The 22,807-nt window shown below is 52.9% G+C and overlaps 2 protein-coding genes across 2 annotated transcripts; both read left to right on the top strand.

Moving 5' to 3' along the window:
* The first annotated feature begins 12 nt into the window (after positions 1–12).
* On the top strand, positions 13–5,165 carry LOC130573505 (oxidative stress-responsive serine-rich protein 1-like). The gene is made up of 4 exons (XM_057365972.1): positions 13–74; positions 958–1,078; positions 2,713–2,823; positions 3,470–5,165. The coding sequence occupies exons 2-4, from the start codon at positions 1,002–1,004 to the stop codon at positions 4,152–4,154; spliced, it is 873 nt and encodes a 290-aa protein (XP_057221955.1). The 5' UTR covers positions 13–74; positions 958–1,001; the 3' UTR covers positions 4,155–5,165.
* Positions 5,166–9,352: 4,187 nt separating this feature from the next.
* On the top strand, positions 9,353–21,852 carry GDAP1L1 (ganglioside induced differentiation associated protein 1 like 1). Its single transcript, XM_057365870.1, has 6 exons — positions 9,353–9,596; positions 12,365–12,557; positions 15,758–15,931; positions 17,897–17,994; positions 18,123–18,237; positions 20,970–21,852. The coding sequence occupies exons 1-6, from the start codon at positions 9,417–9,419 to the stop codon at positions 21,311–21,313; spliced, it is 1,104 nt and encodes a 367-aa protein (XP_057221853.1). The 5' UTR covers positions 9,353–9,416; the 3' UTR covers positions 21,314–21,852.
* Positions 21,853–22,807: the final 955 nt, after the last annotated feature.

Below are 22,807 nucleotides of genomic sequence, written 5' to 3'. Positions count from 1 at the left end.
GGGCCGGGGCGCGCCCCCGCGGGGCCGTGACGTCACGTCCTGTTGTGCTGCGCGCCCCGGGCAGGCGGCGGTGGGTGAGTGATGGCCCCGGGACCCCCGGGAACCCCGGGACCCCGGCACCGGCCTGGGGGCACTGCAGGGAGCCGGGGGGCTCTGCAGGGAGCCGGGGGGAGCGGCGGCGAGGGGAGGCCCGGGGCGGGTGGCGGAGCGCGGCCGGCGCTGGGTTTCCGCGGGTGCGGAGCCTCCGGCGGGCACGGGCAGCGGGGCCCTGGGTCAGGCCTGTGCTGGTCCCGGCCCCTCGCCCGTATCCTGTGCTGCGGCAGTGTGGGTGTCACGCTGGGCAGTGCCCGGCCGCCCCCGCTCTGCTGCCGGGGAGAAAAGGCTCCGGAGGGGTCTCGGCAAGCTGTAAATGCCTGGAGGGTGGGGGGCTCAGATAGGGGAGTCAGGTTTTGCTCACCGGTGCCCGGGTACCGGACCAGAGGCCGTGGGCACAAGCTGAAACGCTTGGAAGCGCTTTTCTTTGAGGGTGGCTGAGCACACGCTGCCCAGGGAGGCTCCGATGTCTCCCTCCTTGGGGTTATTCTAAGGCTACCTGGACATGGTCCTGGGAAATCATCCTGGGGTAGCCCTGTTTGAACAGAGGGGCTGGACCTGCAAGCATCCCTGCCAGCCTAAACCATCATGTGATTCTGTACCTTGCTGAAACTCTGCTGCACGTGTCCTGCTCACAGCTCAGTTACACCAGTTGCCAGGATCCATATCAGCTGTTCTCCCATTGATAAAAAAACACTTTGCTATTTTTGACACAGGCTGTGCTTGTTCTGAAAAATTCAGACTTTGACGTTCACAGGGAAAAGCCACGGGCAGAAGAACGAGCACCCATCACAGTGTCAGTCAGTTTTGTACAGACTGTCTGTGTTCAGAGCTCAGCATCAAATCCCAATTTCTGTATTTCAGTTTATTCTATATGGCACGGTCRGTTACCCACTGAGAGCACATCAATGGACTTGGAAGCTAAAGATGAAGAAGAGGAGAGTCTACAAACAGCATTCAAAAAGCTGAGAGTGGATGCAGCAGGGTAAGTGAGCAACAAAAAAGGAAATTTAATTTGTCAGGTTTTTATTACATATTTGTATTTTTTTTTGCATTTCAAAAAGAAAAAGTCATTTGGTGAAAGGTTCTTTGCTCTCCAGGAGAAGACAACTGCATCCCTTCAGATGAARTGCAGTCATTATAACTGTCTAATAGGTAAAGCAGTACTTTATTACAGACTATTTTGGCGCAACATCCAACTGAAATTACAGTGATTGTATGGAAGTATGAAAAGACTCACCCAGACACTTTTAACTGTCATAGCTGTAATCACCTGGTGTGATACAGAATTGTTCTGTTCCTGTAAACACTGGTGTCTGCAGCCACATTATCAGCCTTTATTTAGTGGACAAAAATTGCTTGGAAAGCATCTGGAGAGCAGCAAGAGCAGCACCAACATCTCAGAGTGTGCTGGAGAGCCCAGTCACTGGGAAGGGTCAGGCTAAATATGCACTGAGCAGTTGTGATTTCAGGGGTTTTGTGGAGTGAAATGTCTGCAGACATTCTTACACTAGAAACTTACTCAATAAGATACTGGGTGTGTTGATAATGTGTAGTGTAAGAGCTATTAAAATTATGCAGTCTTAACACTCTGTGAGACAGTTCACTGGAAGTGTTTTGGGAATTCACAAACACAAGAGGAAAACTTTGTGCTGACAGTGTTACCTTGTGAATTCATCTCCACAGCCATCAACATCATGAATTCAGGAYTTCCTCTGCATGTGGAAATAYATTTTGCTTTGCTACTCACTTCCTCTGCTTCAGGAGGTCTTCTGAGYGATGTGGAAAAAAATAGCTGTTCTCTATCTAGGAACTATGGTTATTAAAYATACCATTTTTGATGCAGTACCACTGGCAGACTGTGTGGGCTTCTGGTTGATTCCTGATGACATCCTAGGCATATAAAGATCTTGTTTTGCAGGCATGTGTTGTGAACAGCTCAAGTCTTGTGACTAATCCCTTAAGATCAACTTTGGGTAGAGTATTTGCCCAAAAATACTCTTTGCTAGAATTTCAGCCTCATTTCTTAAAATTTCCCACCCTGTGTTCCAAATCATACCTGCAGCCATCATGAATATAAATGCACAGGTTCATATGCTCAGGCATTTATGTTTGTCATCTGAACCTCCAGGTTTTTTCATTCCATGCTTATCTCAAAAATTTAATGAGAACTAAATAAATCAATTATCTGTGCTTGTCTGATGTACCTCATCTGTTTCTTCACTGACTCCCCCTCATCCTGCTGCTCTGTGTGCCTGACTTTGCATTTCAGAGGAGTAGGAATCTAATGACTATTGTCTGACAAGAACGTTTGGAACCTGAGTTTACATTCCTTTAACATGTCATTTTAGTACAAATAGGGCATGACATCAACCTCTGGGCATTTTGGCAGTCTTTCATTTCATCTCACCTATCTTTAGCCACTTGATGAGGCCAGTATAGTAAGAGGGGTCGGATAAATCTCTGTAATGTCCTGTTTCTACCCAGTGACTGCAGAGGGAGCCAGGGCAGCAAATTTGACTGGCTTAGCTGAGCATCCAAAGCACATAGGCTGAATGTGGGCCTCTGGAGCCATATGTTCAGGCATTTCTGTGATGTGGCATTTCCCTTTTTACCCAGATGTATTGCAGCTCTGTCCGTGGGCGATGGGATGATTCTCAGAACAACGACGAGAGCAGCCGTGGATGGAGCCAAGCAGCAGACTGTCAGCTCCAGGGAGGCGTGGCATGGGTAAAACATCAGACATTGAGCAGTTGCAGGCTTCTTTCAGTGCGAGTTGCTGTTAATTAGATGCTTCAACAAATATTTTCTCTCCATCACAAAATGTTTCCATAACTGATAAATTGTTTTTAAGGGGATTTAATCAAAGTCTTTAAAACAATACTGTCTTTCTTCTTAAAGAGGGTTCCTAAAACTTACTTTTCCACTAATTTCATCCACATATTTCTCTATGACTTCAACCTTTGCAACCCGCTCTCACCTCACTCTTGGGTTCTTTTATTTCTTTTGAAGTACCTGGATATTCAGTGTGACTGCCAGCAGCTCCAACTGATCCAGGTTCTGCACTACAGAATTTCAATTTGGGATGACAAAGTATCATTTGCTTAAGGCAGAAGATTTGGGGGGAAGCACSTTGAATAAGAAGATCTGGGGGAAAGCACCTTGAATAAGGGTTGCTTGTATGTATCTTTGCTTTGGGGGAATCTGAATTTCTTCGGAATCCTCCACAGTTGTTGTCAGAGATTGTAAGTGACCAGTCATCTGGTATTTCCAAGAAAAATAATCTTACTAAACGTTTTTAGCCACATTTGAGAGCTTACTGAGCTGTGGTGTAGATTCTGGAGTTACCCACTTGCTTGCCTGTCGTACCCTGCAGGTGTGTGAGGAAGCCTTCCCGAGGATCAGCACGGGTGCCGCGGCGCCGGCGCTCCAAATCTCCGGTCCTGCACCCTCCCAAGTTCACRTATTGCAACATGAAAGCCAACAACCAGCTGAAACACAAAACCCAGGCAGACACTTCGAAGGGTGTCATCAGCWCAGATGTTTTTGTCCCAGCAGAACATGGTACGAAGGACGGGCAGGATTCTCACCTTGAGGCCAGTAACGACAGAACTGAACCGTTGGAAGYTTTCACCGCCGAAGAGCCTTTGCAGAAGCCAGGGGAGAGCTGCCCTACTCTCTCCTCATCCTTTGAGAACAGCTTGTGTTCTAAGCAAACCTCAGATTTCCAGTCCTTATCCATGCTTAGCAACGGCAGGCAGTGCCCTTGTACGGACCAGAAGTGCCAGTGCAAGCAGTGGTGCACCATGGAGGTGTATTCCTTCTCCGGCCTGCGCAGCGTCCTGTCCGAGTGTGAGAAAGCTGTGCTGGGAGTCCATGCCCACTCCCTCCAAAACAGATCCCCCTGTGGCACAGTCTCATCAAGCTCTCTGAGGTCTTGTTCTGAGCAAGCTCGAGCCTTTGTGGATGATGTGACTATTGAAGATCTGTCGGGATACATGGAATACTACTTATATATTCCCAAGAAAATGTCTCACATGGCAGAGATGATGTATACTTGACTGTAAGCAATAGAGAATCCTGAAGCAGTTTGTTACAATGGTTGGGCTAATTGCTTTGTCAGTGCCATGTTTTCACTGTTGTGTGTTKGATTAAATGTTTCTTTGCCTCATACAGTTTAGTTTTCTAATAAAATGAAAAATTAAATATAGTTTCTGAGCTTAGTTCTAAAATAAATGCACTAAAGTCTCTGAATACCTTAACAAAAGCACTCTAGATCAAATGAGCTGTTTGGTTTTTGGTTTGTGCTGTGGATATTGAAGCTCTGTATGCTGTTTTCACTGTGTTTTGGAAAAAACCAAACAAAACCAAAAAACTTACATTTTTTTCTGATATTTTGAAGTGTTTGAAAGGTTCAATCTTAATGTATCTCAGTACTTGGAGAAGTTTCACAGCTACAGCTCTATCCTCCTCATCCTTCTCTAGAGAAGGATCCTCTAGAGAAGAGAAGGATTCTCTAGAGAGTAGGATGAGAAGGCATTCAGCATTTTGGATAGGATAAATCTCCTTTCCTTGAACGCTAGCTGGCTCCTTTTTCATTTGGATCAAATTGTGAATGCTTCTTCCTCAYAATGTTTTTGGGAGGTCCAGAACGTGCAGGTGTGTGCTTGGATCCTTCCTTAACCTAAATCGCTCACTCTTAAGCAGTTCTATTTTTCTGCAGATAAGTGAAGCTCTTAGAAGTGAAAATATATTTTGTTATTTGTGCTTTACAAATGGAATAATTTAGGGGAGAGTGCAGCAGGCTACCAGTTTTTTTTTGGGCTGTGCAGTCTCAGAATTTGAGAGGATGGAACCATCTATACAGGATRTTTCTGAGCACATCTGATACAGAAAATGGTGTGGAAAGGGGGTGAACAAGAAGTGTGTATCATCCTGGCTTTGTGCTGTAGAGCTATGACATTCCTGCTGGTTGAAAATACTGCAATAAAAGATTTCGTTGCTGAGACTTGCATAAATAAATGTTTGTCAAAACCCAGCAAATTAAAGTCTGAATAATTTGACTTACACTCATCTCCCCTCTAGACTTTTATTAAAAAAAAACTATACCCTAACAAAACTCTGGTTTCGGTGTCAGCTGTACATGCTTAACAACCATGTCTGGGTAAAGCACTGTAATTTTTACTTACACCCTTAAAACTGAGTGGTCAGCAAGCCAAGGAGTCACAAGCAGTTGTGTAAAAATAGACGATAACAGATGTGGACAGTTGGCCTTGTATTTTGTGCTGGAGAAGGCTCAGACATTCTCGATGATAATCACTGTAGATTTGATTCTAACCATCCTTTAAATTTACACTACAAATCCAGGAAGTTGGCATGTAAAATTCAAATAGATCGGAAAACAACTAAAATACGAATACAAATACAACTAAAATGGTAATTTTGCTCTTAAGTTTCATGCAGATATTTAGTATGCAATGTTTGTTCGTACTCAAATGTAACTCATTTTTGCATTTTCTCGTGTCAACTCCCTCTTCAGCACTATCCTGCAATACCCCCACACACTTTGGGTTTTCTCTACTTTGCCTTCTTGCTCCCTACAGAAAATCTGGTACCATATGTACTTTGCTTTTAAACATAAATATTTAGTACTAGTTATCTTTGCTGCTGCTGTTTTTCGATGGGTGTTTCTGCTTACACAGAGGGTGTCTGCTCCTGTTTTTGTTCATGTTTTGGTTCTCTGCCCTCTTCAAAACCATTGGAATTGTTGGTAGACAGAGGCTCTCTCCCCTTTTAAATTTCCCTGCCTCTTCAGCATTGATCCAGAGCCCATGTGTGTGAAAYTGAGGCACAGCTCTTCCACATGCACAAAAATGGTTATTTAAGCGTGGTAATGGTTGTCCCCACTCCACTCTGCATCTGGAGCTTTAGGAAGGGGCACAGCAAGGCCCTTCCCTAGAAATGTGGAGTGGCAGCCTGGCTCAAGGTCACCTTGGGGCAGTTTCTGCTGTGCTGCTCTTTATTAAAGCGTGCAGAACCCCAGCAAGTGTCTGGACTGGTGTTACATAAACCCAGTACTGATCRGCAGYGTTGGAAGGGCACATTTTCAGCTGTGGATCAGGACAAAGTGCCACGGACCTGCTGTGGCCAGGGACAGAGRAGGAATTGAGGAAATCGTGGAGCTTAAACTAGTCCAAGATATGCCCTGAAACAGGGCTGAGAAGTGAATTCAGGTTGCCAGAATGCTGTGTGGGAGGGAAAAGCCTGAGAGCATGTTCTGAGGGCACAGTTCCATCGTGTCCTGTGGAGGACTGAAGTTACTACCACTGGAGGAGGAATGAAAAGGGGAAAAAAGACAGTAACTCAGAGGTTTTGTGTTCTGCATGAACCCYCATTTTTCTAGTGTTTAAGCACATCTTGTGCTGCCTGCAGCAGAGGAAGGGCAAATATTTTGGTTCTTGACTGCAGTTGTGAGATTTGCAGCAAATGTACTGGAACATTGCTGCTGACATTTGCACAGCACAAGCCAACCCCTGGGGGAAGTGATGGGCCCTAAGAGAGGCTCCAGGCCCAAACTTATTGTCTCCATCAAAACCTCAGTTCAGCTCATCCACATCACTCTGATAATGTTGTGACTTCTGCTTKCTGCCTGCCTGAAACCTCAGGATTTATTGGAAAACTGCCTCTGCTCTGGGAATGCCTGCACAGCACCTTTCACTTGATTGATGAGCAGAGATGCCCCGGTACAAACAGTGCTGAGTGCAGCCTTACTGCTCCCAGCTGCTGCTGTCCCTGCCCCAACAAGCCTGGGGGATTTTTTTTTTGTGTGTGGATGCTCTAGGATCTATCCCCAGTCAATCTGCAGCAGAATATGCCTCTAAAATGTTCTGAGAAAGCACCAGTGGGCTTGCAGTGCTCCCAGGACTTTGATCAGATCCCAACTTTCTACTCCCCGTCTCAGCAGACCCAACCTGGGTGCTGTCCAGTGGCTTCCCCCACTCCCAGCACTTTACAAGTTTTTGTCTCTAGTTTCAGGACTAGTTCAGCTGAAGCAGGATGCAGAAAGGCACCCTGGATCAATGACATTTCTTTCTTGCCTTACAGAAGCCAAATCGAATCCGAGCTAAGCTTTGCATTGGCAGACATTGAATCAGGCCACTGGGAAAAAAAAAATCAATGGAGCCGTTTCTAGAGCCTGTTTTCCACCCTCTCCTAAAACAGGGAGGGTTCTTCTGTGTCTGCAAAATCCTGTGACTGACTCCATCTTCCTGTTCTCTTATCTCTGTAATCTTTCCATCAGCCCGGAGATGAGATCCTCCCCTGGATTCTGGATTTCCAAACTGCCAGCATCCACAGTCCTGCTCGGCTGGCACCTTCTGCCAGGGCTGTGCCAGTGCCAGCGGGTCTGGCTGCACAGCATCCCATGGGGCAGCCCCATCCGACCCCTGGGCAGTCAGCGAGGCTGCGATGAAGAACTGGGGATGATCTCAAGGTCACACAAGGTCAGGGCACCCCTGAAGGRGGCTGGTCCCCCTCCTGYCCTTCAAGCCTTGCTCAGTTGAGCGAGCCAAACCCAGGTAAATAAAAGGCCCCCACAGAGGCACCGTGYGCCTGCAGGACGCTGAGGGATGCACCGACCTGTCGTGTTTTACTCCCCACRGCGCAGCATTAATTCATCACAAAATGTACCACTAGATGGGGCCTTCTGGACAGTGATCCCCGGAGAAAGCTGCCGTCTGGTCAACCTGCTCCTTGCCTTTCCACACCCCCAGCGTCCCCTTCCTGTGCAAGAAGCCCTAGAAATGATTCTTGGGCAGGCGGGGGAGGCTGTGGAGCAGAGGACAGGGTGGTGCTGCCTGACGGTGCCWGCTCTTCAAAGCTCAGTCTTCCCTCGAGTTTGCAGCCCCAAAGCCGAGGTCAAGCCAGAGCTGCCCCTGTGGGTGTCCCCGAGGCCAGTTCAGGGACTTGGGAAGATCTGGGCTTGGGGTCAGAGATGGTTTTGGGAGCTGCTGCCTATGGGGAGGAGAGAACAGGGAGGAGGCAGGGCAGAGCACAGCACTTCCCAGCCTCACCCCTCTCATCACCTTCCTGCACAACCTCGGGAGCAGGACATCACATCACCAAATCATTCATTTTCACCTCTCAGACCCTCCTTGCACCATATTCATGCAGCTGGGTACCAGTTTGGCCCCGCTCCCTTCCAGTGCTCCTGGGTGAAGTGTGCCTCAGTTTCCCCACTCAGACCAGCTCTTCCAAACCTTCCTGTGTCCATCCTCACAGCTCCAGTGGTTCATACTGAGAGCCCTTGCAGAGCCCTGAGACACAGCCTGGCTCCCTGTGCCTACAGAGCCTCTCCCCCATCCTCTCCAGAACCTGCTCCTACAACCCCTATAACAGGACCAGCTTCATCCCCTGGCACTGGCGACACTTCCAAGGGTGCCAAATTATCTCCATGCTGCCAGACTGCAGGAGATGGGGCATGACAAAGCCAAGTCTCATAAAGCAAAAGTCCAGATGTCCAGGTCACTGTAYTCAGCTGCCTCCAAAGCTGTACCTGCAAACCTCTGGGTGAGGCTTATAGGGTTTGGGGTGTAGCGTCGCTCTAGAAGTCCCACTGCTGTCCAAGTCTCCTGGCCGGTTTGGAATTGTGACACACCTTGCTAATTCCAGAAGTGCCCCCCAGCTGTGCCTGCTTTGTCCAGTTCGGGCAGGCACTCCAGGCTCTGGTACGCAGCAAAGGCTCCTGGGCTCTGCCCCTACATAACACCCAATAGGCAGAAATTAATCTGTGCTCTCCAAAAATMATTGAATACCTTTAAAGAGCCCTTGCTGCTTCTTTCCGTGAAGGTTGCAAGGCAGGCAGGACGCCTTCTAGGCATTTCAAAGCCACGGTCCATCACTGTGGCTATTTATTACACATCCGCCATATCTAAAGCAATCCAAAAAAACATCTTAATCTCTGCTGAAAAATGTTCTTAAGGAGCCGCAGGGGTCGGAGCTGCCCCGGATTGGCGAGCTGGCAGGCAGGCAGGCAGCAGGCAGGATCCTCCGCTGCTGACTCCTGTGTTGAAGCGATGCCTGCACGTTTCCGTGGGAGCCCCGCCACGAGCGGGGACGCGCTGCGAGCCCACCCCCAGTCCCGGCGGCGCTGGCAGCAGCCTGAGCCGTGACCCCGCGCCCACCGCCCGCACTGCCCATCGCCCCACGCTGCCCACCCCGGCCGGGGAGCTGCAGCTGCCCCGGGAGTGATGGGCTGGCAGGAGCCCATGTGATGCTGGGCTAGCGCCGCTCGCTCCCCGTCCCTCTCCCGCTCGCTCGCTGTCATGGCGACTCCCAATAATGTTACTCCCACCAACTGCAGCTGGTGGCCCATCTCGGCGCTGGAGAACAACGCGGGGAAATCCACGGAAGGGGAGGAAAATCACGACCCGACAGACCCCGGTCTCAAATCCCAGGACAGATTGGTTTTGTACCACTGGACCCAGTCTTTCAGCTCACAAAAGGTAAAGGAAGCAATCGCTCGGCCGGGCTCCGGGGCGAGCATCACCTCCAGCTCCCAGGGCATCCCCTTGCCGCGGGAGGATGGATGCGCTCGGGGGAGAGCGAGGGGCTCAGCCCCGGGGCTGGCCAGGGCGGCAGCGTGTGTACCTTTTGTGCCTTTTAACAGCATCTGCCTGGGAAGGGGATGGGGATAGGGATGAGGATGGGGATAAGGATGGGAATGGGGATGAGGATGGGGGGGCTCAGCCGAATCTTGCTTTGCTCTGGGATCGCGGCTCGCACCGGGAGCCGCCTTGGCTTTGTGCTCGCTCCCAGCCCATCACTGGCGTGGCCGGGAGCGCAGACAAAGGCAGAGCCGGGCCCCGGGACCACCCTGCTGCTGCGAGAGCAGCCCCGAGTCGGGCTGGTGCCAGGGCGAGCATCCCGGACCYCAGCACGCAGCGATGATTCACCCCTGACACTGCAGCAGTGCCCTGGAAATTCTATTCCCGGGGTGCCCCAGCAAGAAATCCCGTTTTCSAGACAATAGTAAATGCTCGTTTTGCAGCACAGCGTCCGTGTAGCAAACCCAACCTTCTCCCCCAAACCCCCCATCATTCCTAAGCCACGAACACCACACGGAGCACGGGCTATTCGGAGGGGTGGGTGGAGGAGCACCAAGTTCCCGGTGCCGGGGCCTCCCCGAGCTCAGCCCCGCGGGAAGGCCGGGGCAGAGGAGCCCGTTCCTGCCTGCACAGACACAAAGGAGGGAGGATGCCCGATGCAGCAGGGTGGCTGCACATGGTCGGCCCCGCCGCCGTGGGCAGCCGGGCACTGCCGGGCTGGGATCCGCACTGCCGGGGATGCTGTGCCCGGCTCCCCGGAGCACCCCGCGCTCGGGTTTATTTTTTGTCTCGCCCGTCTGGCCGCCGGTAGAGGGGAGGGAGAGGTTGAGCCACTTCTTGTGCAGGGTTTCCTACAATCGAGCTCACTGTGCGAGGCAGGAGACAGGGCAGGGGACAGAGCAGGGGACACAGGGAGCCACCGCACCTGCTGTGACAGGCTTTGTTTTGGRGTCACTTGCAAGGAAAATGCACTTGCTGGTGTGATGGACATGGCGGGGTCGGGAGTAATGGGGGCTCCTCAGGGCCCCCGTGCACAGGGGCCTTGCTCGGAGTGGGCTCCAGACAAAGCTTGTCCTGCTGTGTCCCAGGAGCTGCTTGGAACCACCCTCCATGGGCACAGGGCTCTTTGAGTCCCACCACGACCTGGCCTGGTCTGMAAAGAGATTTCTGGAGTTTTACACAAGATGACACCCATGACCCTGGTGTAGAGAGYGGCTGGGGAGGTTCAGGAATGTTTTATGGCCCCTGTCTGGGATCCTTCTTCGGGGTGCTGGCAGGGGTTCCCCTTTTCCTCAGGCACTGGGGTGCCCGGGGAGCCTGGGCTGCCTCCTGCCAGGCCTTCAGCCTCAGCTCCTGACAGCAGAACAAGGCAGCACAGGGAGTTTGGGGCTGGATACCCCAGGTAGCACTGGCTGAGGTTTATTATCAGCTGGGAGGAAAAGGCCAGGAGTGAGTTGCAGTTGAGGGACCCAGGCTTTCTCTTGTTTGACTTTAAAAGAAAAAATTAACTTGCCAACCCTGTGAATAATTAATGACTAATTCCCCGGGAACTCTGAAGTACTCACAGAAATGCGTATATATGTTAAAYTGTATTTTTAGCTGCTGCTGGTTGGATGAAAACAAGTACTTTTACCTCATTCAGTGGTTCTGTAAACCATGGCTTTCTCACATCCCCTGTGGGCTTTTTTTTTTTCGTGTTTGACATACTTAGTTCATAAGTCGGGTTTTATAACCCAGAAGCTAAAATGCCATCCCTGAGTACACATTCAACACCATCTCACGCACAGAGCAGAGCAGAGCAGTGGGATGGGCCCTGTGGTTGGGGTGGGATGGTGATGGTGTCCCACATGCAGCCCCACTCCTGCCTCCTCCCACCCTCTGCAAGGCTGGSCTCGGCTTTCCCAGCCCTGAGATGTGCGGGTGCCACCCCCGCAGTGCTGCTGGCTGCCCCGGGCAGGAGGAGGGCAGGGGAAGGGAGAGGCAGCAGATTTGWCACAGGAGGTGTGAAGGTGCAGGGTGATGCCCTCGAGCTGATGTCAGCATGGAGGAGGAGGAGGAGGAATGCTGTGTGGGGTCACAGGGGCTGCCTGAAGGAACGGAACCTTCTCCCTGCTCTAAATGTGCTGGTAAAGCCAGAGTCCGCTCCTGAGAGCGGGACATACCTGAGTCAGCAKCCAGGGTCTCCTTCAGCCAGACACACTCACTGGCTGCACGTGCACAGCATAACATCGCTGCAGCCTCTGCTTCCTCCTCTTCCCCCTCCTTTTCTGCCTCAGGATGTGCAGGATCCACAGCACTATCACTCATTCCCCTCCAGCTGGGGACCTCCTGCCTCCCTCCACCCAGTGCTGAGGGATTGGCTCTCAGCCCTCCAGCTCCTCTGCCTGTCACACAGGCCACCAGCGACCTGAGAGGATGGCCCACAATCCTGAAAACACAGGATGGGTTTGGCTATCCCTTTTTTGTTGCGAAAACAAACCCTTGCTTGGCCGCCTGGATTTTGTAGCTGTCCCACTACAACAGCTGCTTGGCTTCTCGCAGGGCAGGCGTGTGATCCTGGCACAGCACTGTGCTCAGGGCTTAGGGAAGGGTCTGGGGGTGTGAGGGGGCAGGGGGACTGGGGAGTAGCTCAGGCTGAGCCCTTTGTCCCCGGTTTGTCACCGCAGGTGCGGTTGGTGATCGCCGAGAAGGGGCTGCCCTGCGAGGAGCGGGATGTCAGCATGCCCCTGATGGAGCACAAGGAGCCCTGGTTCATGCGGCTCAACCTGGGCGAGGAGGTGCCCGTCATCATCCACAGGGACAACATCATCAGCGACTACAACCAGATCATCGACTACATGGAGAAGAACTTCACGGGAGGTAATGCAGGGCTGGGCTGTGCCTCGGGGGAAACTTGTGTCTAGTCCAGGTGCTCTTTGCTAAATTAGTCCATTTTTGCCTTTGAAGTTTCCTCTTCACCCCAGAAGATCAGCAAGCCACCAGCCCTCCCCAGAGTTCTATGTTTTCCCATGAAATTGAAGAATTTCCAGCAGAAATCCCCTGCTGGAGGGCTCTGAGGGGTAGTAGAGTTCCCCATTTATTCTGGAAGTCATGCTCCCAAACCAGACAATTTCTCTCAGTCCCCATGGTGCATGGTGGCATCTCACCAGAACTCCCACTGGGGCACTTTTGACTTTGGCAACCTCTCTGCTTTGGCCCTGGGTAATTGTACAAAGGGCTGTACGGGGCCCTGCTGACAGAAGGTKGGTTTAAGCTGTGTGCTGCTGCCCCTCTCTCCCCTTCCTCAAGGATTCCTGGACCTCTGGSCACAGRTCCTGCTGTCCCTGGTGCTGCTGTRCCTCAGAGMAAACAGCMTSTGTAAAATCAAACACAGCCAGYRGTGCTGAGGACATGGGACRATGATGTGACACAAACCCAGAGGAAGGGACAGCCAGGGGAGGGAAGCTCATATTCCCCCTGGAGCAGGGCCACAGGCAGTGGCCTGCTGAGCCTGGCACACCRGGATGCTGAGACAGAGCCCAAACTCAACTTTGCTCGGGTGCTGTGGTGAGCAGCCTCTCCCCAGCATCTCACACCCCCTCACCCCATTCCCCAGTGCTGGGGGCTGTGGGGCTGGGCTGGCTGAGCAGGGAGCTCGGGCTGTGCCATCACAGCATCCATCATCCCCCTTGCAACAGAGACATCAAAAACATCTCAAAATAGCTCCCGAAGGGCTCCTTGCCAGCTCAGCTGCTGTCCTCTCCCGGCCCCGCCGCGGTGCCGCTGCCGCTCCAGGGACGCTCGCTCACATTGGGGCAGCAGGGATGGGCTCCATCAAGAGAATCCCACACCAGCAGCAGGTCCCAGGGAATGGCAGCTGCTYCCTGCCTGGCAGCAGCCCCAGCACCGAGGGGTGTCAGGGAGTGTCGCTCCCTGCACCGCTTCACCCGGTCTCTGCGAAGGGCAGGTGGTCTGACATATGTGACAACAGGCTGTCCCCAGCGGGAGGGGGACACAGAGCTGCCCGAGMGCTGGGAATCTCCTGTCGTTGAGATTTTCCAGCCAGGTGCAGTTTCTTACMTTTTTGCTGAGAAATGGAGAGGGGAAGCTCCAGGGAAGAGGGCCCAGAGCATCATTCCCTGCTCCATGCTCTGCTCCATCCCATCACCCAGCAATGCAGCTGCCAAAAGCATTATCAGGATGTGGCAGTGTTGATTCGAGGGGGAATCAGACACCTTGCAGAAATCTGCAGAGTTTGGAAAGGCCTTTAAAATGGATTTTTACTGAGTTATTTCTCCTGGGCTGAGAGCATGGCCTTTTTCAGCTGCTTCACACACACTGAGGGTCCGCTATCAGTAAATGGTGGTGTGTGGAGAAATGTGTTTTTTTCTTTTCCCCAAAATAGCAGTGAATAGTGCCAATAATCCACATTTGAGACTGCTTCTCACTAGGCCACTGCCCAGCAGTGCTCAGAAACCACTTGAGTGAACCAGGGCAATGTTTCCCCTGGGCCAGTGTGTTCCTCCAAGGATTTCACCCCCTTGCACAGCCTATCACCTCCTGCTATATGCAACAGCAGCCCATCTGTGCAGGTTGCTGTGGCATCCAAAGGCAAGTCAAACACCATCCCTCTGAAAAACCACCCTGGGACAYGCTGAAGGACGTGGGCTGGTGGCCAGATGCCGCAATTTGATTATGGGATGGGCAGTCCCTCTGGATGTGCTGCTTCCAGYCTYAGTGCYGGCCCATCAGTGCTGGCCAGGAGCYCTGTGGAAGGAGCAYRCAGGCCATAGGTCAGTTATTRTTGTTTCATTCATCTGGTCACTTTTCTTGGGTGGAAAATCCCCACCTGGAGAGCTGGAGCCCAGGCAGCGCTGGCAGCCAGCGGCCCACGGGCAGGGAGGAGCCACCAACACCTCCCCTTGCTCAGGGGACAGTGACACTGATGCCCATCGGTGGGAACAACTCTGGGGAGCCTTCCAGCAGGGACAGCCCAGGTCAGAGCTGCGAGGAGGTTTGCAGTACAGGAGGTACCAAAATAYCCCTGGCTGTGGGCACCAGCAGGCATGATAATGGCAAGGCAGGGTCCCACTGGCAGTGGGGCTGGGCAGAGCAGAGCTGTCCCTTCAGGCCCTGAAATAAGGGGCTGCTCTGGTCACATCTGACAAAATCCTTCTGCCAATGTGRCCTAACTCAGGTGGAGAGCCCAGCGCTGCAGACAGCATGTGGGCAGCAGATTCAGGGTCCTTGGGGTAGATTTACTCATTACCTGTGAAATGCTTCCTGCAAGCACTGTAAACATTTATGAACCCATTTATAATCCCATAGGAAACTGGACCTGGTGTTCCTGGGGGAGTCGAGCAACATTTCACTTCTTGTGGTGTCACCTGTCGTGTATTTTGAACTGMAAGTGTAATAAAAGGCACAATGCAAACCTCCATCCATGGAAAGGGAATAAAACCCAACAAGGTGGGGGGGACCAGAGCCAGCCAGGGCGAGGGATGTTCCTGCAGCTGAGACATGGGCTGAGCAGGGAGGGAAGATACTCTGGGCTCCTTTGGTCATCTACTCTGATYGCTCATTTTATGATTTTCAAGGAAGCCCAAGAGAATAAGATACCTCATTGCCACTGGAGTAAAGGGTGTGTAACTCAGGAGGTCCTAAACTCAAATCCCCATATTTTTGCTCTTTTCTGCAGAMCAGGAATATTTTTCTCCCATTTTARGAGATGTGAAATGAGAGTGTACAAATTCAGAGGCTGTGGAAACTCGGGGCTTGCTACACTGACTCGTGGGACCACGGGGGCTGCAGGGCTGGGTATTGGCGTCCCTACACGTCCCTGTGATCCTGAGGGTTTGCCCATCCCTGGGCATGGGCTGGCTGCGCTCCTGGCCAGGATGGGCAGCAGGGACAGGGACAGGGCAGAGCATGAGCTGCAGATGTGAGTGAAAGCACCGTCTCAGCCAGCCCTGCTCAGGGTACCTCAGCAGGATTGCTCTGTCCAGAGCAGGCCAACGAGCCACTAAGGAGCACTCCAGCCTTTCAGGGTCCCACTAAGAGCTTTCCCTTTGCCCCGGCAGAAAACGTGACGCAGCTGATCCCGGAGCCGGGCAGCCTGCTGCACTCGCGGGTGCTGCAGTACCGGGAGCTGCTGGACTCGCTGCCCATGGATGCCTACACRCACGGCTGCATCCTGCACCCCGAGCTCACCACCGACTCCATGATCCCAAAGTACGCCACCACTGAGATCCGCAGTAAGTCGTCGCCTTTCCAGCGGGGCTGCCCAGCTCCTTGGGGCTCCGGGTGGCTCCGCAGCCCAGCCGGCCACCCTGCTCCTGCTCATCTCCCCTTGCTGCCAAAGCAGGCAGGGACAGGGCTGAGGAATGGCACAGCACAGCTGATCTGGGAATTGCAGCCATCCTGTAGAGTATTCCGGGGTGTCCGGGCTCCTGTGGGCCGTGCACGCTTCTCCCCAGCTCTTTCTGGGGYGCAGGAATTTGCTCCTCTCCCTCCAAAATCTCTAAGGGCAAAGGCGGGAGCGYGCAGCCAGATTGAGTTGCAGGCAGTGGATGAATCGGCATAAGTCTGTGTACCTGACCTTCAAGTGCTCATGAAACATTGACGATGCTTAATATAACTCAACGGCAGGGATTGCTCCTGGAGAGAGCTCCTCGCCAGAAAAGCGACCTTGTCGGGAGGGTGTTGGCATGCCCCATGTCCCTCCCTTCCTGTGGGCTCTGGCCCCAAGCAGTGCCCTTGGAAAACACTGTTCCARCCCCAATCCCTTTGGCTGCTGGGTCCCAGCTGGTCCTGCTGAGGTGGGATGCCCTCGTGCACAAAGAGAAGCAGGCAGTCCCTGAGGTGTAGCTGAGTGTGGTCTGCCCTGCCTCTGCTGGCACACGTCACAGACAGTTCTCCCYGTGTCACCAAGTGTCACCTCCACCCCCAGACCTTGGGCTGACGCAGGCCAGAGCCCTTCCTCTCCCCAAAGGGTGGAGCTGTGATGGCTTCAGCCCCTTTCTGCTTCACATCACCTTCCCAACACTCTGCCGAGGTCCCTAAACACATCCCTGTCCAAACCTCCCCACTGGTGGCATTTCCCCAGGCCATTGGAGGGATATGAGCAGGTCCCTGGGGCAGTGGTGTCCTTCCTCCCCAGCATCTTCTGCACCCAGGCAGTGGCTCAGCTGCAGTGGGTGCCGAGGGAAATCAATGTGGTTGTGTCCCAAGGAGAGGGTGAACCAAGGTTCCAGGCTCTCCCAAGGAGAGCAGCAGGATGCAATCAGGATGACATCCAGGTTTCCATCTGAGTTGCAGCCCCAGGAGAGCTGGTTGGCAGCCTTAYCAAGCACAAGCTCGTGGCAGCAAACAGGGAATTTCAGCATTTTACAGCAGTGTACAGCCTGCTGCTGGCTCTCACCCCAGCCAGCCCTGGCACCTCCWGCACCAGCACGTTGGCAGAGCCAAGACCTCCCTTGTTGGAGGGAACAAGGAGGGAGAGACAGATGGTCCCTGGCAGGAAGACATYAGCCCAACTTTGGGTAATTTATGCCATCCCTTAGGTGTTACTCTGCCTCTAGTGTTCTTTTCTTCCTTTCACTCTGCTCCTTTCTCTCCGTTAGCTCCCTTGCACAGAGCCCTTCCCATCCTCCCTGTGCCCACAGAGGCAGAAGGGTGAGCTCACGATGGGCTCCACACCCTGGAATTGCATCCCTGGACACTGAGACAGGGTGGGACAGMTTCACCCAGGAGGGAGCATCCCCTTCTGAGCCCCTCTTTGAACACACAGCCAGGTGTGGTCAGTCAGCTCAGACATCCCAAAGGCTCAGCCTGCTGGGGATGGAGCGGCAGGAGCCAGGTTTGGGCAAGCTCAGGGCTGCTCTTAAAAAGTAAGAAACAGACTGAACTCCCAGCAGCTCTAATATGACTCCAGCAGAGGAAATGAGGAGCTGAAACTCCCCCAAAACTCCCAGGCTGGGACTTGTCACAGGGAGGGGGATCAGCCATAGCTCAGAGCCAGCACTGCCCTGTGCTATGGGATGGGATGGCTGATGGAGCCACACGCCCTCAGACATGGCAGCACAGCAGCACAAGCCATGGATTTGGCCTGTTTTAGCTCTCTGGGGTGTCTTTCTTGGTGCTAGAGCAATATTTTCACTGCAGCATGGTGCTTTGCTGTCAGGCACAGGTCATCCCAGCCCCTCTGTCTGTTCCCCCAGGACACTTGGCTAACGCCAGCACAGATCTGATGAAGCTGGACCATGAAGAGGAGCCCCAGCTGTCTGAGCCCTACCTCTCCAAGCAGAAGAAGCTCATGGTGAGTGGGTCAAAGCCTCACACATCTCTGGTGTTGAGGGGATGTGACCCACAGACCAGCCATGGGCTCCTGGTGCCTTATGTCCCTGCATCCATCCATTCCCCATCCTAATCCTGCTCTCCCCACAGGCCAAGATCCTGGAGCACGATAACGTGAACTACTTGAAGAAGATCCTTGGAGAACTAGGGATGGTGCTAGACCAGATTGAGGCCGAGCTGGAGAAAAGGAAACTGGAGTACCAAGGTAGGCACTACTAGGCTGTGTTTATGGGGTGTTTTGCCACACAAGGCTCAGGTGCAACACCAGGAACAGCTGAAGGTTTTGTACCTGATGAACAATCCCCGTGGAGCAGCCACTGGTGGGTCTGGGGCTGCCACTGGGCTCTCCTGGTTTGGGGTACACTGGTGTTGCTGCAGCCATGGTCTTACTGACCTCTGGCAAACCACCCCTGCACCCTTTGCCACAGGGCACAGCAGGACCCCTGTCCTCATGGTGCTCCTCGGGAGCCCCAAAGTCATCACAGGGTGATGGCAGATCCCTTCTAGCCCGGCAAGGGGCTGTCAGTGACTGATGCTCTGTCTGGCTGAGGAAGGAGCAGGCTGGTCCCAGGCACCATGGGGAGCACTGGCTGCTGAAAGTGCAGGGATGGGGACATGGGCTGGAGCCAAACCTCTCATCACCAGGCTGTGGCACATCCCAGTGGGGCAGGGACAGGGAAACCCAGCAATCTGAGAGGTCCTGGAGGGCTGGGAGCCTTTACAGAACCGGCGTCACACGCCAGCAGGTGGGACAGAGGGACAGCAGCCCCCCTGACACCAAACACACCGTGCTGGCTGCCTGGAGCAGCTCACAGCCCTGGGGTGCCCGGGCACTGCTGGGCACAGCTTGTCCTGCTGTCACCCCTGGATGAACACTGCCCTCCTCTCGTCCCCGCTGCTGGCAGGGCTCARAGCCCCGGCCCCGGGAGGGCTGGCAGCTGCCAGAGCACAGTGCCAGCTCCAGAGCAGAGCCAGACACGGTCAATTTGGGATGGTCCCGCTCCTGCCCCTGCCCTCGGGGCCGGCCGTGGCCGTGGGGAGCCGTGCGTCACTCGGGGCCACCTCGGAGGTGCCAGGGTCAGACCCTGCAGGGCATCGGGCTTTACCAGAGCCCCGAAGTGTTCACATGGGCATCCTGCCTCGCCCTAATTTCCTCAAACACCCTCATTAACCGGTGTGAGGCCTAATGAGGTGCCCTGGGARGACATGGCAGGTGCCCAGGGCAGAGGATGGCTGCTCCTGCCCTCTGCCCTCTGCTCCAGGAGCTCAGACTCGCACACCACGCCCATGGCCGGGTCAGGATGGCAGCAGTGGGCACGATGGCCACTTTGGCAAGTTCCCAGGAGCTGCAGTGCAGCACTCCACTCCCACGCAGCCCAGGCTCGGGCGGTGCGGGCGGGAGGAGAGCGGGAGGCCTGGATGAACCGGGGAGACCCCCGGCCACAGCGGGGACAGGCTGATCCCGGCTGGGCTCGGGGCTGCAGAGTGGAAGAGCTGCCTTTGCCTGCGTTCCTGCCCCTCTGGGTGCTGGGAAGGGGTGCAAGAGCACCCCACAGCCAGATCTGGACCCTGCAGCGGTGCACGCCCAGAGCTGGGGGGACAGGAGCACATCACAGCTCTGTCCTCATGTCACCATCCTCACAAGAGCTTTGTCCTCCACCTGCAGCAGTGCTGGGATACCAGGGAGCTGCCTCAGCCCTGCTTCCCTCACCTCTGAGCAGAGGCACCCACAAGATCCCCACCGCACCCAAGGAGCTCTGTCTGCAGCACCCCCGCCATTCATTAGTCACTGAAAACATTTATTGACTAATTAGGCACAGGCAATCTGTCCACTTGGGCAGTGCCTCCAGCAGGATTAGGCCCGCTGCCAAGCAGCTACAAATGAGGGCTGCTAATTACCCGAATTGCCCTGTCCTGGTCCTGCAGGCAGCCCTGCAGCACAGTGCCTGCTCTGGGGTGMTGTACCAGGGCCTCTCTTCTCTTTCCTGATATAAAAGCCACAGGACAATGGAAGAGCCCCAGAATTCAGGATTTGGAGCAAAGCTGACTGAGGGTGGATTTTTGTGTCCCTTCTGATGTTTTTTACCTGCASCTTCTTTCATCTCCCCCAGCTCCAKCCCAGCCCTGCTCCTCCCTATTGAAAGGGCCTTGGGGGAATGCTTAACAATATCCTGGCCTGAAATGGCTTTTTGCAGCCTAACAGCAGCTTGGTTTATTTTTGGATGTCTCTCTGGTGGGGTTATTTCCAGGATCACCCATTGTAAGGGGCCTTTCAGTGTCTTTCTTCCTGTCCAGGACTCACACTGAGCTCTGTCTCCCCTAAAARCCTGGCTCTGGGCACAGATGTGCTGCCAGTTTTGGTGTCCTGGGGAGGGTCCCTGGGACAGGAGAGAGAACAAAGGCAGAACCTCCCCAAGAGCACACAAGGGAGAGCAGCCAGGCCATCCAGCAAGTGGTTTTGATTCCTGAGGATTTCTCACATCCCTAAAATAGGACGAGTTGACATGACACTCCTGAAACACCCCCGGTGCAGCCAAGGGCAAACGCTGCCGCTCTCCCCGAGCACAGAAGCATAAGAAGGGGTCATTACACTGCATCTTCCTTCAAGGGGGCAAAGGGCTCATTCCCAGGGACCTTCTGGGTACAGGAGGATGCCATCTGCTGCTCTTGGCTAGGAGGAGAGGCAGTYGAGGCATTTTGCAGACATTCATTTKTACATTCAYGTGGGCTATAAATGATCATCTCATRTYCCCAGCTTTTCACTTACCCTCCATCACATAACCTGGGAGATGAGCTCTGAGCTCTTGGCCCATCAAAGAGCTTGGAAAAAACATCCCAGTCTAATACAAACACTCCTGCCTTTGTGGGCCTTTTGAGCAAAGCTTTAGGTGCCCACCCAAGGGATTCTCACCTTTGCTCTGTCTCTTCCCTCTCCAGGGCAGAAGTGTGAACTTTGGCTCTGCGGATGCGTCTTTACTTTGGCYGATGTCTTGTTAGGAGCCACCCTGCATCGCCTCAAGTTTCTGGGACTGTCTAAGAAATACTGGGAAGATGGCAGCAGACCAAACCTACAATCCTTCTTCGACAGGATACAGAAACGCTTCGCCTTCAGGAAAGTTTTGGGAGACATACACACCACGCTCCTCTCYGCAGTGGTACCCAACGCCTTCAGGCTGGTCAAGCGGAAACCTCCCTCCTTCCTTGGAGCCTCCTTCCTGATGGGATCTCTGGGGGGAATGGGATATTTTGCTTATTGGTACTTAAAGAAAAAATACATCTAGTGCTGACTGCTTGGTGTTTAGTTTGGTGTCTCTGTGCTGTGTGAAATTTATGATGAAGCCTCAGTAACTGTAATGAAATTTGAAGCAAGATAATGAATAATTATATTGTTTAATGTAACATTCCATAGTCTAGAAGTAGAAACCTATACTGCAAGGAAATAAGACAACAACAACAACAAAAAAAAAGCGTCAACTTGTAAATGCCTTTTTTAGGTTTAAGTATTCAACTCCAACAAGAGGCTCAAGGGTTCASCGGCTCAGCCGTGCCCGCCGGGAAGTGGCACTGCCTCCAGCACCAGCCAGCTCCAGTGGGAGAAACAGGAATCCCAGGAGGCTTCCCGACACCCAAGTTGACTAATGGGACTTGGATACTTGGTCCTGTACATCTGTGTTTCCAAATTGTTCACTGGCCACATTTCACACATGCAGGTAGTGGGGATTTTCTTCTTCTAGAAGGCGTCGTGTTGTCGTGCTCAGAGGCTTTCCTGGGAGCAGGGTGCAGTAGCTGGTCACAGTCAAGGTGGATTTCTGTTCTTCRAGTATCCATTTTAAAAATTGTTTTCATTAAAAGGAATATTTTTTATTGAGCTGCTCTTAGAATGTATCCACTTTCTACGTCTGGTTTTGGTGGGCTTTTTCTTAAAGAATATAATGTCTGTCTTTAACTGCCGCACATTTTTCTTGAGAGAAATCATTTTGACTTTCATCCTGAATTCTGGCACATGAAGGAGATTATTGTTTTAAGCCTTTTGGCTYTGTCTCTTGAGTTTTCTTTCACAAAGATTCGCAAAGCATCTTTCACCAACTGAGCATATTTGGACTCTGGAAAAGTACAACCATTTTCAGAACTTTTCAGCACTTTCCTGAAGGCGCTTTGGCTTTCTTCCATCGGGGGCTCTTTTCTGTCATTTCCTCGCTGTGTGTTTTCTTTGGGACACTTTGCACAGAATCACATTGATGACTTTCTTGTGCCTTTTGCATGCTGGAAAGAATAACGGGCCTCACTGCTACTCTTGCTTTGGAAACTGAGATCCTCAATAAACCATATGGGAGGAGTAATGGCTTCTCATCTCTGAATGTGTTCCACATCCTTCTGGTCCTAGTGCAAGGCATGCCCAAGGGCAGTGGGATGTGCAGGTGGTTTGTGCTTTGGCTCGTGTACTGCATTGGTATAAAACTTGCATGGAAATTATATGTATTCTTCTTCCAACCATAATTTCTGTGAGCGCTCGGCCTGCTGGCTTTCCAGGYACTCCAGTGATCCCTGTGAGCCATGCTGCATCTCTGGGCTTGGCAAGGTATGCCAAGTGTGGCTGAAATAATAGCAATTGCATTTGCCTCTGATTCAAAATTTATCTTTATATATTTGAAGGCAGCAAGCTTTCCCTGGGAGCTTTTGGTACAACCCAGCAGCCATGGAATTGGGGATATTTAGCAGGAATTACAAGGGATGAGCAAACAGAGAGTGCAAAATGCACAGGTTTATATGGTGCC

This window comes from Malurus melanocephalus, unplaced genomic scaffold (assembly GCF_030028575.1).
Source record: "Malurus melanocephalus ecotype Western Australia unplaced genomic scaffold, MMel_1.1 scaffold_59, whole genome shotgun sequence".
Classification (NCBI taxonomy): domain Eukaryota; kingdom Metazoa; phylum Chordata; class Aves; order Passeriformes; family Maluridae; genus Malurus; species Malurus melanocephalus.
Note: the sequence above shows the minus strand (reverse complement) of the source record. Positions and strands in the feature narration are given on the sequence as shown.